The sequence below is a fragment of the Pseudoliparis swirei genome, chromosome 10, assembly GCF_029220125.1.
Source record: "Pseudoliparis swirei isolate HS2019 ecotype Mariana Trench chromosome 10, NWPU_hadal_v1, whole genome shotgun sequence".
Classification (NCBI taxonomy): Eukaryota; Metazoa; Chordata; class Actinopteri; order Perciformes; family Liparidae; genus Pseudoliparis; species Pseudoliparis swirei.
Window position 1 is genome coordinate 3,508,098 of NC_079397.1, and position 18,016 is coordinate 3,526,113.

General features: G+C 46.6%; 1 protein-coding gene across 1 annotated transcript; it reads left to right on the forward strand.

Annotated features, from left to right (window-relative positions):
- The first annotated feature begins 226 nt into the window (after positions 1-226).
- Positions 227-17,431, forward strand: vezt (vezatin, adherens junctions transmembrane protein). The gene is given in 13 exon segments (XM_056424321.1): positions 227-329; positions 2,128-2,259; positions 5,804-5,893; positions 6,000-6,169; positions 7,534-7,710; positions 7,712-7,822; positions 11,969-12,114; positions 12,580-12,728; positions 12,937-13,304; positions 13,867-14,063; positions 14,226-14,326; positions 14,413-14,626; positions 14,864-17,431. Coding segments are annotated over 13 exon segments (2,457 nt in total). The 5' UTR covers positions 227-293; the 3' UTR covers positions 15,430-17,431.
- The last annotated feature ends 585 nt before the right edge of the window (positions 17,432-18,016 follow it).

The window sequence follows — 18,016 nt, forward strand, 5'->3', positions numbered from 1 at the left end:
AAATGTACTTCCGGTAATACACCGGCTGATTCCTGACAACTTTACACTCGATTTCCTCGCTTTGCTTTTTTCCCTAACGGTCGGTCCACTTGCCCCTCGCGCCCACTTGAGGCGCTCTAACCGTTTGCTCGCGAGCAAACAGCGGTCGAAGACAAGCATTGTGGGAAATGTAGTTGTTATACGTTAAGTTCTAGCAACCGGCTAACAACCAACTTTTCAGCGGCTGTTCCCCGACTGCCCCGTCGCCTCCAACTTCAGAATGCCAACGGGCGGTGTATAGATGGCGGAGAGCAATGACGGAGGAGTTTGACGAAGATGTGGTATTTGAGGTTCGTATTACAGACGCTGTTTTTTAATTTAATCTTTAACTTGTGGATGCTTTGTCACACCTCCAGCCGTTGGCTTCACTAACGACAGCTAGCTCTCTGCTCGAGCTAGCTGTCGTTAATGCCCCCTGTTGTCATGCGTTGGCGACACCAAACTAATCCACATTTATCTAAACTATGTTTATTTCGAAAAAGCTGTGTGGGTCACGAGAGACAGCTGAGCGTTATATCGTTACGAGACGTGTAGTCAGAGGCGGGGTGGGCAGGACCAGGTCCAATGCGTCGGTTCGCATGATGGGTTAATTACATGCAACTGAAATGCTCCCCTGCAGCTGCAAACACCAACAACCACAGCAGAGATGCTGAGTGATGTGCTCCCAGCAGCTGGGCTGCAGACGTCTTTCAGGACCAATTCTAAGATGGGATGTTTGCTTTCTTTCTTCCTTTCTTTCTCCTCTCATCTTTTTTCTCTCTCGGTATAAGAGACGCGGCATCGCCTGTGTTTATTCCTCTTGAGTCGACAGGATTATTATGACTTCTGCTCTTATGTTTCCATGCTGCACAAAAAAAAAGACTATTAGTGATTTACAGATTCACATGTGAAGGCACTTAAGCGTTTAAGCATTTATTCCCAGAGCAGAAAAAGTAGTTTGCACGGAGGAAAGAAGATAGAGAAAGAGGGGAAAGTAGACTAGCCTGTCAGATTCTGGGCACATTCACACACAACTAGTGCAAAATCAGCTCATCCAGCATCCGACTTACCTATTACTAAACTTGTATTTATCAGATAAGTCCCGAAAACACATTTCTCATTTACAACGGTGACCTGGAGAAAGGCTCAGGGTCTTGAAAGAAGGGGGGTGAAAGTAATATCGCAAGTTATAAAGACGGCAACTGCCAAACAAACGGCAGCTAGCGTTCCACAAAGACCTGCAGACACAAAAGAAGCGCACTACAAGAGGTACGACAAACATGCAACACAACACTGCAGCAGAGAGAGAACAAAACATGCAGACGCACAAAAGAGAGTTTTGTCGACATAAACGTGAGCGTGTAAAGATGGAGAGCAGAGAGAAAGTCAATTGTGTGATGCCATGTGATTGTAGTCTAAAAACACAGCTGTGTCTGGGAGCTCCAGTCGCTGGTTCATCAGTATTCCTGCTATAAAGAGAAAAGAACACTCCGAGCAACTTGGAGAAAAGATCATTTAAAAGTATTTGTCAGGAGATGTTTACAAAAAGATTTCCAACTCACTGGAGTTCAGTTAAATCCATCCTTAAGACATGGAAGGTGCAGCTACACAGTACTGACCTGAAGGGGGTGAATATTTATGTATAATTTGCTTTGCCATATATATTTTTAATCAAAATCAGTTTTCACTTTTATATAAAACATTTTTTTTGGTGCAAATTCTTGTAATTTTTGTTTTTTTTAAGTTGAATTATCTTGCGATGATTTCATGTATAAAAGCACCAAAAGGGTGAAGCATCCAGGGAGGGGCTGAATATATTTTTATCGGCATTGTAGTTTGAGATTCCTGTGGTCCGGAGCGCCCGATGCTGCCTCGCCTACGATAGACCGGTCCACAGTGTCAAAGGCTTCAATCAATCAACTCATAAATAAATAAAAAAGCTGCCAGGTGGTTGGGGGGGGGGGGGGGGGAGTGCTCCACAAGACGGATCACCATATTTTCTCTCCACATTTTCTCTCCACATGTTCCCTCCGTCTGGCGCTATATATTTTGTCTCTCTCGCTTCCTCAACGACTGAATCAATCTGTGTCCGTCTTCCTCTCCTCGCAGAACTCCCCTCTGTTCCAGTACCTGCACGATCTCGGCCACACGGACTTCGAGGCGTGTCCCACGGCAACGCAGGAGGACGAATATGGCGGCGAAGAGGGAGACCTCCCCTACGGAGATCCGAGGAAAACTCCAGTGAGTTTTTAGAGACCGCAATTAAAAATAGCTCGCACCAATATTCAAACTGACCCTGACCTGTGTGTGTGTTGGTCACTGTTTGATTTGTGCAGTCGCACAGAAAGTAATTAATTAAACTATTGACTCCAAACAGTAACAGAGCGCTTCGTGATCGGTTAATAACAGTCTTTGCTTCAGTCATACCACACATGGCCACCAGGGCGTCCTGCACGCGCTGCAGGTGTCTTGTGTTGCATTTTCTTTCATCTTCAATCACACACATGGTGGATTCCCCCTTTTTTTGCATCCCGCTTTGAAGAAAGAGAGATACAACTTTCTCTCCTTCCTGATATTATTATTAGTGTGTGTCTCCTATCTGTAGTGCCTGTACTACGTAGGTACACAAAAAAAAATCAATAAATATAATTTTGAATTATAGAAAACAAAGAAATAAGTTATAATCGTTAATAGTTATTTAAAATTTAATAACAATAAATAAACACATGAATAAGAATAAAGTGTAATATGATCGTCTTGTTTATGTTTTCTGTTTGTTTTTTGTTCATAAAAAATCTAAGAAAACACTTTGAATCTGTAGACTACTGCCTAATAGTCTTATTATTGCCTAATAGTCCTATTATTGCCATTTTTATGACAATTGCTCATAGCCTAAATAAGTATATTTATTATTTTTGAACCACGGTTAAATGTTATTTCACAAGTTTAAAAAGTGACCCCAATTTCTTTTTAAATGCTTCTGGAAGAAGTCAGTGGGGGGGGGGGGGGGGTGGAGATTGTCTCCTTAATTTAAAAAAAAAATGTCCTCCCCTGGGTGTGTGTTTTGTCGACGCTCACATCTGGATGCTTGTTTTTAATAGACGTGTTTGCAGTCAAAGGAAGTTTCAGGATGACATGACTCTAACCCGCCCCCCTCCCTTCCCCCCGCACCCTCCTTTCCCCTCTTCTTTGCAACGGGAAACTGGTTTTGTGTTTTGCTTCGTTCGGGAACTTTCCGTCCGTGTCATGCTTCCTCTCCGGCACGCTGTTGTTCTAGGGATGTCGAGGAGGAGGAGGAGGAGGATGAGGAGGACGAGGATGAGACAGGAAACCTTTCGGGTCGTCCCCGTGTGGCCAGTTTCCTGGAGCTTTAGATAAAAAGTCTGAGCCCATGCAAAGCACCGTATTCACGGCGACCGCACACAGTACACATGCCCCTCTGCTTTATGCTAAGCTAAGGCTAGCCACCGCTTTGCTCTCCATTGAATGGACCGATATGAGAGGGCTATCACTCTTCTTCACTAGCGCACAGCAAGAAAACCCAAAGGCATATTTCCTAAAATGTCGAACTATACCCCCTTCAAAAGCGCTGCACACACACACACACACACACACAGACTGGCTGTCACACACAGCCGTCTATGCGCGAGTGTGTGTGTCCGTCATCGATCGGTGGAGTGTGTCTGGAGGCGGCGTGTCGTGTCGTCAGGGCGACACCGGGAGCATACTGATGAGCAAGGAACAGGCTGTGGCAGGATGCAGTGAGGGGGGGGGGCATCCGTACACGGTTTACCTCCCGCGCTGCTATCGGGTGACCAACTCTGAGGCCGATGACCGGTGTTGTGTGTGTGTGTGTGTGTGTGTGTGTGTGTGTGTGTGTGTGAAAGCTCGGTCCTGAAACTCAATCTCAAATCCGTAACCGTACTCCTGCCTCCTGAGCCACCAGCGCCCCGAGCTCACACACTCCACATGGGGGGGCGTCCTCTACAGGACTCTCTCTCTCTCTCTCTTTATTAACAGTAAAAATAATCATTACATTGTTAACATACTGAGTCCCGAGTCCCGTTTATTTAAATCCAAGCCCTTCGCGGTCTCCACGGAACGCTCTGAGCTGCTTAGTGAATAAAAAGATCCGATTGTGATTCGGCTTCACACGGTTTGGTTTTTATTTCGGCCTGAAGCACTTTGAGGAACAACCGGAGGTTTGTTCCTCACCGACATGGTTACACACTTTGAACTGTAAGCGTGCAACTCTGGCTGTGATTGGACGTCTCAAACTGTGTGTGTGTGTGTGTTAGTTCTTATGTGTGTGGGTGTGTGGGTGTTTCTGTGTGTTAGTTCTTCTGTGTGCTTGTGTTTCTGTGTGTGAGTGCGTGTGCTTGTATGTATGTGAGTGTTTCTGTGTGTGTGTGTGTGTGTGTGTTTCTGTGTGAGTTCTGATGTGTGTGTGTGTGTGTGTGTATCTGTGTGAGTGTTTCTGTGTGTGTTTCTGTGCGTGTGTGTTTCTGTGTGTGAGTGTTTCTCTGTGTGTTTCTGTGCGTGTGTGTGTTTCTGTGTGTGTTTCTGTGTGTGTGTGTGTGTATGTATGTGTGTGTCAGTGTTTCTGTGTGTGTGCGTGTGCTTGTATGTATGAGTGTTTCTGTGTGTGAATGTGTGTGTGTGTGTGTTAGTTTTTCTGTGTGTTTGTGTGTGTGCGTGTATGTGTTTCTGTGTGTGTGTATGTGAGTGTTTGTGTGTGTGTGTTTCTATGTGTGTTTCTGTGCGTGTGTGTGTTTCTGCGTGTGTGAGTGTTTCTGTGTGTGTCTGTGCGTGTGTGTGTTTCTGTGTGTGTTTCTGTGCGTGTGTGTTTCTCTGTGTGTGTGTGTGTTTCTGTGTGTGTTTCTGTGTGTGTGTATGTATGTGTGTGTCAGTGTTTCTGTGTGTGTGTGTGTGTGTCAGTGTTTCTGTGTGTGTGTGTGTTTCTGTGTGGCGTCTTCAATGAGAGACACACAAACTTGTTTCTCTTTCTGGAGCTCTAGAGAATCTTTTCCATCTGTCGACCATAAATCTGACGGATAAACAATTTTTATTAATGCCAGAAATGTAAACATTCAGCAAAGTGAAAACTCAACCGAGTGAAGTGGTCGTGTGGTTCAGGGGCCGCAGCAGAGCGCCGGGCCCCCGGGGGCCAGAGCTTTTACACACATTGCACTTATTGTTGTGGCCTGAAAGAGTGAGTCTCCTGGGATACTCCCTTTGACCGTCACTGTGTGTGTGTGTGTGTGTGTTTTTCTTTAAGTTCACACACACTTGCTCTTTATTGGTTGTGCGATTCCTGGGAAATAAACCCACGCTAGAAGAAGCACACAAAAATGACTGAAACCAGGTGAATCATTTGGTATTTTAATCTGGAATACATGTCACTGATCCACCGTGGATTCTACCACACTATAATATTAATAATAAAGAGGCATAAAGAGGCACTCTTTATCCCTAAACACACACACAGAGCAGCATCCTCTCCGTTTTAAGCAAGAGGCAATTCTGTAAATTCAAGTTCTCATCTAGTGCAGCTTCGGAGATTTCCTTAAATACAGAATATTTTCCTCTACGGTCCTAGTGTTTACTTTGATAAAAAAAAAAGGAGAAATCTGAGTCCAGGAATGCAAAATGAAGTGGACTTGACGTTCAACAGGAGCAGTAATCAGGATTCTATTAGTTGTTGTTGGTATCACAGAGCTGTTACTTAATTGACTGAATCCTAACCTCTCCCCTGTGTGTGTGTGTGTGTGTGTGTTATCTCCAGGGAGGATGCTTCCGGAGGCTGGCTGAAGCCGTGTGGAGGTGGAGTCCGATCCACCGGGCGGCTGCGTCTCAGAAGATGGGCCAGCAGCTGGTAGGCCGAGCGGGGGAACGGGAACGCCGGCCCCGGGCAACTTCACTTGTTTTTATATTTTAAAGCCATCACATTTATTCTCTCTATTCTTCCCCCTCCCTCCCAGGACTGTGTGTTCGGCCAGTACTCGGTGAAGTGCATTCTGGGCCAGGACGTGCTGCTGCAGGAGGACGTGGAGCTGATCGAGCTGCTGGACCCGAGTCTGCTCACGCTCGGCTCGTCCAGCCGAGCGGGCGTCCTGCCCAGACCCGGCCTCCTGGCCAGGCCCTCCCTATGGTGCGTGGTTGCGAAACACACACAGACACACACACACACACACACACACACACACACACACACACACACAGATGTGTAGTGGGTGGGCAACATAACCGCTTCGCTAAGGAATATAAAGCGTTCCAATACGACGGCAGAACAAACTGAAGCCTCTAAAACTGGAGCGAAAGTCAGGGTTCCTACGGTCATGAAAACCTGGGAAAGTTATGGAATTAAAAAATAGTTATTTCCAGATCTGTAAAAGTCCTTGAAAGAAATGTAATCCCAAAAGTTTTGGAAAAGTCCTGGAAATTTGTTGTATTCATATGTTCATTTACGCTGAGTTTGAAATAATTAAAACATTTTTAAAGAAAGACACTCAAAATATAAGCTCTCATATTCGCGCCACACAATTTTATTTCATTCTATGCCAGGGAAGTGTAGATTGAACCTTGGCTACATATGGAAAATAACATTTTGGTTTAAAGTCATGGAAAAGTCAAAATGTGTATGAACCCTGAAAAGTAGTCAGGAAAGAAGTGTTGGATTGTGACCATCACATGTTCATCTCTGAATTTACTGGATCTAAGTAGAAGTTTTAATTAAAAACGTGCAGAAAAAAGTTTTGACGAGGCAAGAAAAAAAGACTTTTGACAAAACACATGATACAATATTGATGAAGTCAGTCCGTGTATTCGTGACCGCCTCGGTATTCTAGTATGGAGGACTTAAAATGACTTAAGTATAAATAAATAAATAAATGCATGAATAAATATAGGAATAAATAAATGTTTAAATAAATAAATAAATACAAGAATAAATGTATAAATAAATAAATACAGGAATGAATAAATATAAGCCTCAGCTCATTTGCACACAAGGACACATAAATGTCACACATAAATAAATGAAGAAATACGTGTGGACACAAAAATAGAGGTATAAATAAATGAAGAAATGTAGAAATACATTTATTTAATGATATCCTGTTGAGTTTTAACTTATATTTATTCATTCCTTCATTTATTTATTTATACATTTATTCTTGTATTTATTTATACATTTATTTAAGCATGTATTTATTTATTCCTGTATTTATTTATTTATACATTTATTTAAGCATTTATTTATTTATTCCTGTATTTATTTATTTATACATTTATTTAAGCATTTATTTATTCCTGTATTTATTTATTTATACATTTATTTAAGCATTTATTTATTTATTCTTGTATTTATTCATGCATTTATTTATTTATACTTAAGTCATTTTAAGTCCTCCATATTCTAGTGACACTGCAAAGATATCATGAAAAGGTTACCGTACAGCACTTCCTGTTAATGGCTGCACCAATCAGAACCACTTCCTGTCCGTCCTCCCCCAGGGACGTGGCGGGGCTGGTGGGCCTGGCTGCAATGCTGCTGGGCTGCTGCTCCGCGTCTGGCGGGGGCCCGTGGTCGCCGGCCGCCGCGGCCCCCTGGGGCCTGGCGCTGCTGGGCTGGCTGGGGACGAGGGGGGTGCTGCTGTGGAGGCGGGGCCGCATGCAGACGGCCGTTCACCGGCGCCACGCAGCTCCAGACGCTGGTCCACAACAGCAAGGCCCTGACGGGGCTGTCTCGCAAAGCGCTGCGCCTGGTGCAGGAGACGGAGGTCATCTCCAGAGGGTTCACCCTGTAAGTGCGCTCGTTTGTTTCAATGTCCATCACGTCGTGTTCACGCGCGTCTCAAGCCTGCCGAGTTGATTTTACTCGTTGACTCGCCGGGTAGCCCGTCCGTCGGTGTTTTATGGTTCATGGTAGCGCTTGTTTGTTTATCTGGATCATCGGCCATAAAACCCGACTGCAGCTTTATACTTCAATCACTTGGATGGTGACGGGGTAGTTTCGCTTCATGCCGAGAGTTAGATGAGAAGGCCGACGCCTCATGTTGGTACAGTAAATAAAGTCGGCAGCATGAAGCCACTGCATGGATAAAGGCTCTCCTGGCTCTGTCCCACCAGACTTACAACACTTCAGCTGCTGGATAAACAAACAAGATATAACGTGTTGATCACTGAGCTCCAGATGTGCTGGTCGGTGTTGTTACATTTTGACAGCCGGGTAGCGGTGTGTCCCTGATTCCAGTCTTTGTGCTAAGCTAACCAGCTGAAGCTTCATATTTACCAATTCAACATGAGCGTGTGGGTCAGATCAGTCTCAATAATAACAAATAGACACACACACACACACACAGACTCACACACGCACACAGAGAGACTCACACACACAGAGACTCACACACACAGAGAGACTCACACACACACACAGAGACTCACACACACACACACACACAGAGACTCACACATGCACACACAGAGACTCACACATGCACACAGAGAGACTCACACATGCACACAGAGAGACTCACACACACACACAGAGAGACACACACACAGAGAGAGACTCACACACGCACACAGAGAGACACACACACACACACAGAGAGACTCACACACACACACACACACAGAGACTCACACACACGCACACAGAGACTCACACACACACACAGAGAGACTCACACACACACGCACACAGAGAGACTCACACACACAGAGACTCACACACACACACAGAGAGACTCACACACACACACAGAGAGACTCACACACACAGAGACTCACACACACACAGAGAGACTCACACATGCACACAGAGACTCACACACACAGAGAGACTCACACACAGAGAGACTCACACACACACACAGAGACTCACACACACAGAGACTCACACACACACAGAGAGACTCACACACACACACACAGAGAGACTCACACACACAGAGAGACACACACACACACACAGAGACTCACACACACACACAGAGAGACACACAGAGAGACTCACACACACACAGAGAGACTCACACACACACAGAGACTCACACACACACACAGAGAGACTCACACACACACACAGAGAGACACACACACACACAGAGACTCACACACACACAGAGAGACTCACACACACAGAGACTCACACACACAGAGAGACTCACACACACAGAGAGACTCACACACACACAGAGAGACTCACACACACACACACACAGAGAGACTCACACACACAGAGACTCACACACACACAGAGACTCACACACACAGAGACTCACACACACACAGAGACTAACAAACACACAGAGAGACACACACACACACACACAGAGACTCACACACACAGAGACTCACACACACACAGAGAGACTCACACACACACACACACACAGAGACTCACACACACAGAGACTCACACACACACACACAGAGAGACTCACACACACAGAGACTCACACACACACACAGAGAGACTCACACACACAGAGAGACTCACACACACAGAGAGACTCACACACACACAGAGAGACTCACACACACAGAGACTCACACACACACAGAGAGACTCACACACACACAGAGAGACTCACACACACAGAGACTCACACACACACAGAGACTCACACACACACAGAGAGACTCACACACACAGAGAGACTCACACACACAGAGACACACACACAGAGACTCACACACACACAGAGAGACTCACACACACAGAGAGACTCACACACACAGAGACTCACACACACAGAGACTCACACACACAGAGACTCACACACACAGAGACTCACACACACACAGAGAGACTCACACACACACAGAGACTCACACACACACAGAGAGACTCACACACACACAGAGAGACTCACACACACACAGAGAGACTCACACACACAGAGAGACACACACACACACAGAGAGACTCACACACACACAGAGACTCACACACACAGAGAGACTCACACACACAGAGACTCACACACACAGAGAGACTCACACACACACACAGAGAGACACACACACACAGAGACTCACACACACACAGAGAGACTCACACACACACAGAGAGACTCACACACACACAGAGAGACTCACACACACACACAGAGACTCACACACACACAGAGAGACTCACACACACACAGAGAGACTCACACACACAGAGAGAGACTCACACACACAGAGACTCACACACACACAGAGACTCACACACACACAGAGAGACTCACACACACACAGAGAGACTCACACACACACAGAGACTCACACACACAGAGACTCACACACACACAGAGACTCACACACACACAGAGAGACTCACACACACACAGAGAGACTCACACACACACACAGAGACTCACACACACACACAGAGACTCACACACACACACAGAGACTCACACACACACAGAGAGACTCACACACACACAGAGACTCACACACACACACAGAGACTCACACACACACACAGAGACTCACACACACACACAGAGAGACTCACACACACACAGAGACTCACACACACACAGAGAGACTCACACACACACAGAGAGACACACACACACAGAGAGACACACACACACAGAGACACACACACACACACAGAGAGACTCACACACACAGAGACTCACACACACACACAGAGACTCACACACACACACACAGAGACTCACACACACACACAGAGACTCACACACACACACAGAGACTCACACACACACACAGAGACTCACACACACACACAGAGACTCACACACACACACACACACACAGAGACTCACACACACAGAGACACACACACACAGAGACTCACACACACACAGAGACTCACACACACACACAGAGACTCACACACACACACACAGACTCACACACACACACAGACTCACACACGCACACAGAGAGACACACACACACAGAGAGACTCACACACACACACAGAGACTCACACACACACACAGAGACTCACACACGCACACGAAGATTCACAAATATATTCAATTGTCTGAAAAAGTCTTCTTAAAATCAAACTCATAATTAACCAGAAGTCATATCAGAGTTTACTGAGAATAGTTTGATTGACAGCTTAGAAAAACAGACACGAGTATAAATATAAAATATAAAAAACACATTTAATTGTCCACGACGCTTCAGATATCAAAGTTCTCCTCGAAGATGAAGTGTCCATTCTCCTCGTTGTCTTTTACACGCCCCTTTAAGGCGGGAATGAAGCGAATGACGCTCGTGTGATTGGTTGAAAATGAGGGCGACTTCTGATTGGCTCCAGATTGGTCTGTGTTGAAAGAAAACTGCATTTATGAATGGAGCCACGGCAGAGCGGTCTCAAAGATCCGTGCACCAATGTGTAGCGACCCACAAATAAATACATAGAAATCCACATAGAAATGCATAAATATATTTGTGATTTTTCTTTTACACTTATATAAATCATATTTTTTTCCGTGTGCATTGGAATGTAAGTCTCTCTGTGTGCGTTTGTGAGTCTCTCTGTGTGCGTTTGTGAGTCTCTCTGTGTGCGTTTGTGAGTCTCTCTGTGTGCGTTTGTGAGTCTCTGTGTGCGTTTGTGAGTCTCTCTGTGTGCGTTTGTGAGTCTCTGTGTGCGTTTGCAATCACTGAGGCTGATCTGACCCCTCGCCAGAGCGCTGTTGACCTCGCCGTGTAACTCTGGTCAGAAAGAGATTCGGCATGTTTCCTAAATTGTTTGAACTTTTCCTTTTTCGTCGCATGCCGTGTCGTCTTGTTCGTCTCGACGGCCTCCCGTGTGTGTCGACTGCATTCTCTCAGCTTGTTGGTCTTCGTTGGTGTGTCGTCTGTAGTGATGTGGTGTTTTGTGTGCCCCCCCCCTCCCCTTTCTCCTGCCTCTTTTGGGACGGCTCCACAGTTGTATCACATTTCACTTGTCAAGTTTGCTCGACAGGGTGAGTGCGGCCGGCTCCTTTAGCAGGGCGGGGGCGGGGGCGGTGTCGCGCGGCCAGCAGCTGATCGGACTGAGGAAGGCGCTGTACCGGGCGCTGCGCACGGCCTTCAGGGCCTCGCGCAGGGCCACCTGTCACATGCTCAAGGCATATCCTTTCCCGAGAGGACGCCACGGCAAATGAGTGTCTGCAGGTTTTAGGTGTGCCTCTTTTTGTAGCGTCACAGAAGGGACACTCGTCTGGATTTGTTATTAGTGAAAAAACAACAACTGAAATTAATTTTTCTTGACATATATACTATATATATTATATGTGTATATATGTTCTATATATATATATAGATTATATAAATATATTGAGATTATATATATATATATATGTTCTATATTTATTATATATATTATATATATGTTTATTATATATATATATATATAATAAACATATATATAATATTTATATATGTTTATTATATATATATATATGTTTATTATATATGTTTATTATATATATAATATATATATATATATAGAGAGAGAGGAAACAACTCGCTCTAGGTTTTGAGATGTGTGTGAGGTGCTCTTGTTTTAATGGATGTGTCCTTGACCCGTCTCCACGTTCCCTCTGAGCTCTGAGATCGACAACGTGACAAACTACGTGTCGGCCGTGCCCCTGAAGGAGCTCGGCCTCGGCCTGGGCGTCGAGCACCTGGGCGACGAGCAGGCCCAGGAGCTGACGGACGACTACAGCCTGCCCGCCCTCAAGGTAAGGCCTCTCGCCGGGCGACGTCAGGTGACCAGGGCGGCGCCGATCTGTTCCTCGAACCATCGACGAGGCGGGGAAGGAGCTCAGGCTGCATCCTCGTCTCTGCTGATGATGTTGTATACTTGCTATTTTACATTTTAAAAAACAAAATGAAGGACTGATGGAAGGCTTTAATGCGTGTGTGTGTATGTGTGTGTTGTCCATTTAGATGCTGTACCAGCTGTGGGTCGGGCAAAGCTCCGAATGTTTCCGCCGCCTCGCTCTTCTCCTCTCGCCGCGAAGGATCGAGGAGCCCGATGAGGGCGGAGCCGGAGCCGGCGACGCCTCACCTCCTCCTCCTCTTCTTGCCCCGCTGCACCGCTCCATCGCCGCGGTGACGGAGCCCCTCCACCACGCTCTGGCCACCTGCCTCTGCGACGTGCAGCGCAGCTTCGACTTCCACCGGCACTTCGAGACGCAGCCGAGGACGCCGGGCTCCGACCGGACCGGCCGCGTCGGGGAGAAATGCCGAGAGCTCAACACGTTGCACTCCTCCATCCGAAGCCTGCAGCTGCACCTCAAGGCCCTGCTCAGCGAGTGAGACACACACACACACACACACACACAATACTGACTTCCCTCGCTCTTCCCGTGATAGCAGCCGAGACTTTAATGACCAGTCAGCGGAAACTGAATAAATTACATCGTAAAGACATAAATATATGTGAATAAAGTGAAGTTGCAGGGACTAGAAATTAATTAGTTTAACTTTAATTGTTTCCATCGTGTTCAAAGACCTGCTGCAATATAATAAAAATGGGAAAAACAAAAAATAGATTATAAGAAACCTTCTAAGTAGACATGAGATCTGTTTCATAAATCACAAAAATATAATTCAGGAGTATATTTAATTTGAAAAAAGGAAAATCAAAATACCTAATTCACAACGCATGACATTACTGTAAGTCTGAATTTAAAAAATAATAAATAAAAGGGACATTGGTGCTTTTATAAAGTTATTCCTTCATTAATTTCACAGCATTCATAAAGAAGGAACGGCACACGACTATTAGGATGATTTCCCGGCACTCCATGTGTCCCGAGTATGAAGATAATGTCGTGAAAGTGACTCCTCTTCCTCCTCCTCCTCTTCCGTCAGGATGATCATCCTGGAGGACGACCTGGAGAAGCTGATGGTGTCCAAGGAGGAGCCGACGGAGCTGACGCTGGAGGGCTACCAGGACCTCAGCGACCGGCTGCACCAGCTGCAGCCGCACATGCAGGCCAGCTCGGGCTGCTGGGAGAACACCGTCGGCCAGGTGGAGCGCATGCTGAGGCGGGTCAACGCCTGCTCAGGTGAGCTGGACGCAGACGTGCCAGAGAGGAGAACTCCCCCTTTTAGGAATGTATCCAGGTCCCAGACGTCCTCCTTTACCCTGAGTCGAGACCAGCGACAGTCGTGGAGGAAGCAGCGGGATCACAGTGGCCTCGCACTAACCCCACCCATCATCTCTGTAGGTAATGCCGAGGGTCCGGAGCAGTGCGGCCCCCCCGTGATTCCGGCTCCGCCTCCGTCCTACCCGTTGATCCTGGACAGAGACCCTGTGCCAGAGGAGCTGGTGAGGGGAACATCTGGAGCTCCTCCACGGCGAGCCGCTCCTCGTCTTCCTGCTGACGACAGCTGTGTCGTTTTGTTTCTGACCAGGAGTGGGAGGCCTACGTGTCCGACTCGGACTCGGACTCGGACGGCGAGGCCAGAGGCTCCTGGTCCGACATCTTGTCGCCGGAGCAACGGGAGCGGCAGCAGCGGGAGAGGGAGGAGTCCCGCCGCGTCCTGTCGGAGCTCAAAGCCGTGCTGGGCTTCCGTGCCTCAGAGGGGGAGAGGATGAAGAGGAAGCAGCTGCTCTTCAACGACCAAGGTCTGCACTGACCCGCGTCACCCCTCTCTCTCTCTCTCTCTCTCTCTCTCTCTCTCTCTCTCTCTCTCTCTCTCTGTATTGATGTAGTATAATTTGTAGATCAATCACTAATAAAAATAACTATTAGTTGAATCCCTAAAGTCTTGTTCAGATAGTTGTAATGCAGTTAAACCTGTGAGTCGATATATAAATGTAACTCTGATTTCTAACGTTGTAACTCTGCCTTCGTTCTTGCAGCTGCTCCCTCTGCTCACGGCGAGAGTCCAGATCCGGTCACGAGTCTGCTGGACGCTCCGACCTCTCCGATCTCTCCGGGGTCAGCGGCGGAAAGTGGCGGCGAGGACGGAAACCATTTCTCGGAGTGCTGTGCGGGAGACGAGGGTGAGGAAGAGGAAGGAGAGGAAGAGGAAGGAAGAGACAGCAGGGCGGGGCCCGACCCCTCCACGGAGTTCAGCTGTGGGTCGGGGGAGCAGGGAGAGGATTCGGGAGGAGCGTCGGTGTGCGCCCGAGGAGGGGGAGGGGCGTCCGAGCTGCACCAATACGAGGGCGCCCTGAAGGAGGGGGGGGAGGGGCAGAACGGCCTGGACTGCTGCCTGAAGCCCAAAGCGCCCGCCGTCTCCGTGATGGACAGGCTGGCGGAGATCCACGGCTCGGAGGCCCTCAGCTTCAGCGCCGCCCTCGCCGCGCAGGTGGCGGCGCGCTCGCAGTCGCTCATCGCCATGAAGGAGCAGACGTTCGGAGATGAGGATGAGGAGGAGGAAGAGGGTGAGAAGAGCGACAGACGAACCCTGACGGAGGACTGAAGTTGAACGTCGCTGAGCAGAGACTGTATTTATGTCCGATGTCTTTTAACGGTTAACTCTCCATTACCCGTCCGTCCGTTTGACTACATTACCCACAATCCTTACTGCTCGCTGTAAAAAACTCAGGTACCAGAACCACTAAAACAAAATATGACTTTTCAGTAGAAGAACAATTCACTTTCTGTCATTCAGCAGGTGTGGAACAAGCAATCGGATCCATTAAAAGAAATCATTAAAAAAAAGTATTATTGGATTATTTCGTGAGAAAAATAAGTTTTAATTACAGTTTTCAAAACCGTTCCAGTCCGAGTTACCGTGGAAACGTTTGGGTGCTGGAGGACCTGAGACGTTTGGATGAAGATGAAGTCACAGAGATAAATGTGAAGTCACACAAAGAGATTCTTTAAACCGTCTCGACAGCTAAATGTACATTTTTGGAGCTTCATGAAACGAAAAGAGGAGAGAGGAGAGAGGCTTCACCACAACGTGAAAACAACCAGTAAGTTCTGCATTCAGAATTCAACTCGACCTGAATATATCGTTGGAGTATTGAAAGTAAAGCAACTCGTTGATCATAAAAATCCTTTTCAGAGTATTTATAAAACAAAGAAAATCTGGATTTCAGGAGCTCCGATGTGTCCTTCAGTAAATGCAGAAGTAGAATGGTATTTTGTTTATTTCTGTCCCTTTCTGCGACTCCATCCCTCTTACTGTCTGACGGCCCACCTGGAATGCAACGCTATTGTACCTCAGAACTACTCCAGTCGACTGAAACCGGTCCCCCCCCCCTCTTTGTTTACACGGTTTACACTCTGAGGAAAGACGCACTCTACGGACGCCCCCCCCCCCCACCTCCCCCAAAAAAGTGTGATTTTTATTTAATTTTTTCTCATGTGAGGGCAATCTAGAACTTTTTTTCCCTATGATGTCCCAACAAGAGTCTTGTGAGCCCTGGTGTATCTCCCCCCCCCATGTCGGCCTCGACCTCGGCCTGACCCCCAAACGTGAAGTAAAAGGAGAGTTCTGGAGGAGTTTCGGCGTATCGCATGTGTTGAAGTCTTTTCCGCCGCCGCTCGTGTTTCAGTGGCGGTAGAGAAACGGGTTCGGTGAGTCACTCGATACGGTTTGTGTGTTTTTTTGTGTCTTTGTCTCTCCCAAAAACAGCCGGCGCTCCGCTTTCAAAGCCACCGCCGCCCTCAGGGTTCAGTTCGGTCTGTCAAATCTCCCGAGTGTCTCGAGTCTCTGGAACACACTTGAAGCAACTTTCTGTAAATTCGCATTAGATGCAGACTCTGACCGTGAGAATTACCCACAATTCATAGCAATGGGAGGTTAAACACAGGGGTTACCGGAGGAAGCGTGGAGACGTACACACACAAAGGTAGATACAGGACGACACGTGTGTTCAGCCTGGTGTATTACATGTACACAACATTAAGGATTAGAGATAGGGTATTAATCAGAGGAATGCAAGCAGATTAGTATTATTTTATGGAATTATTATTATTTGTTTGAGTAAATACAGATACAAACGGGGATTTACAGGAGGATTTAATCACAAGCAGCCAGTTACGTTTAAAACGAAGGAAACGTTCAAGGAAACTTGAAAATCTACCTTTTAAAATTAGTAATTGATGATCAAATTATATGCGGATTCATTTTTATGTTAATTCACTGATGAATTAATGACAACGTTTTGAACTGACTCACCTGTGAACTCCGTTGTCGTCATCCGCAGCTTCAGCTTCACGTGTTGGAGAACACCGCCCCCATGTGGACAAGCGGAGCAACAGCAGCTTCGGTTACATTTAACTGAGGCTGCTGTGGCGATGAGGAAGAGGCAAATCCTCCTCTGTTGCTCTTCCCTTTTTTTTTTTCCCGTGAAAGTTTTTTTGGGGGGGAGTTCATCCTGATCCCGTGTGAGGTCAAAGGTCAGGGATGTCGTATATGTAGATGTATTTGTGATTTTGGGCTATACAAAATAAATTGAATTTAATTGAAAGATGGAATTCATTTATTGATTTTTTCTAACCCTTGATGTTACACTTTTGTTATTATTGTATCGATATTAATGTAATCATTTCGGTTTATCAGTATATATGTGGCCCACAGGCAGGCACGTGCACAGATAGAGCCCTAGTGGTGCTCAAGCACCAGCCCCTTTGCCCTGGATGAGAAAAGTGCCCTTTTTGCTGGAGAAACATTTTTTTTATTCATCCGTATTTAAGAATAAAAGTTACTCTCTCTGTCATCAAGTCCCCCCAAATGTGTTTTATCATCCGGCGGGGCATTTATTTGAGTTCTTGCGAGAATTTCGCCCCGACATGCTCCGCGGCCAGTGTTGCCAGGTCCGCGGTTTTCCCGCGGAATTGGGCTACTTTTGAATTGTTGCCGCGGGTTGAATTTTTTGTCCGCTGGTTCGGGTAGACCTATTTTGCATGCAAATTACATGAATATCTTTAAATAAAAATCCATATTTTAAATGAAATAATTTATTTATACCCAAATCCTATCAAACTGACTCCAGATCAGCACGTACACGCCGACACATCCGCGCAGTGCCTTCGATCTCCGGGACCTTGTCCGT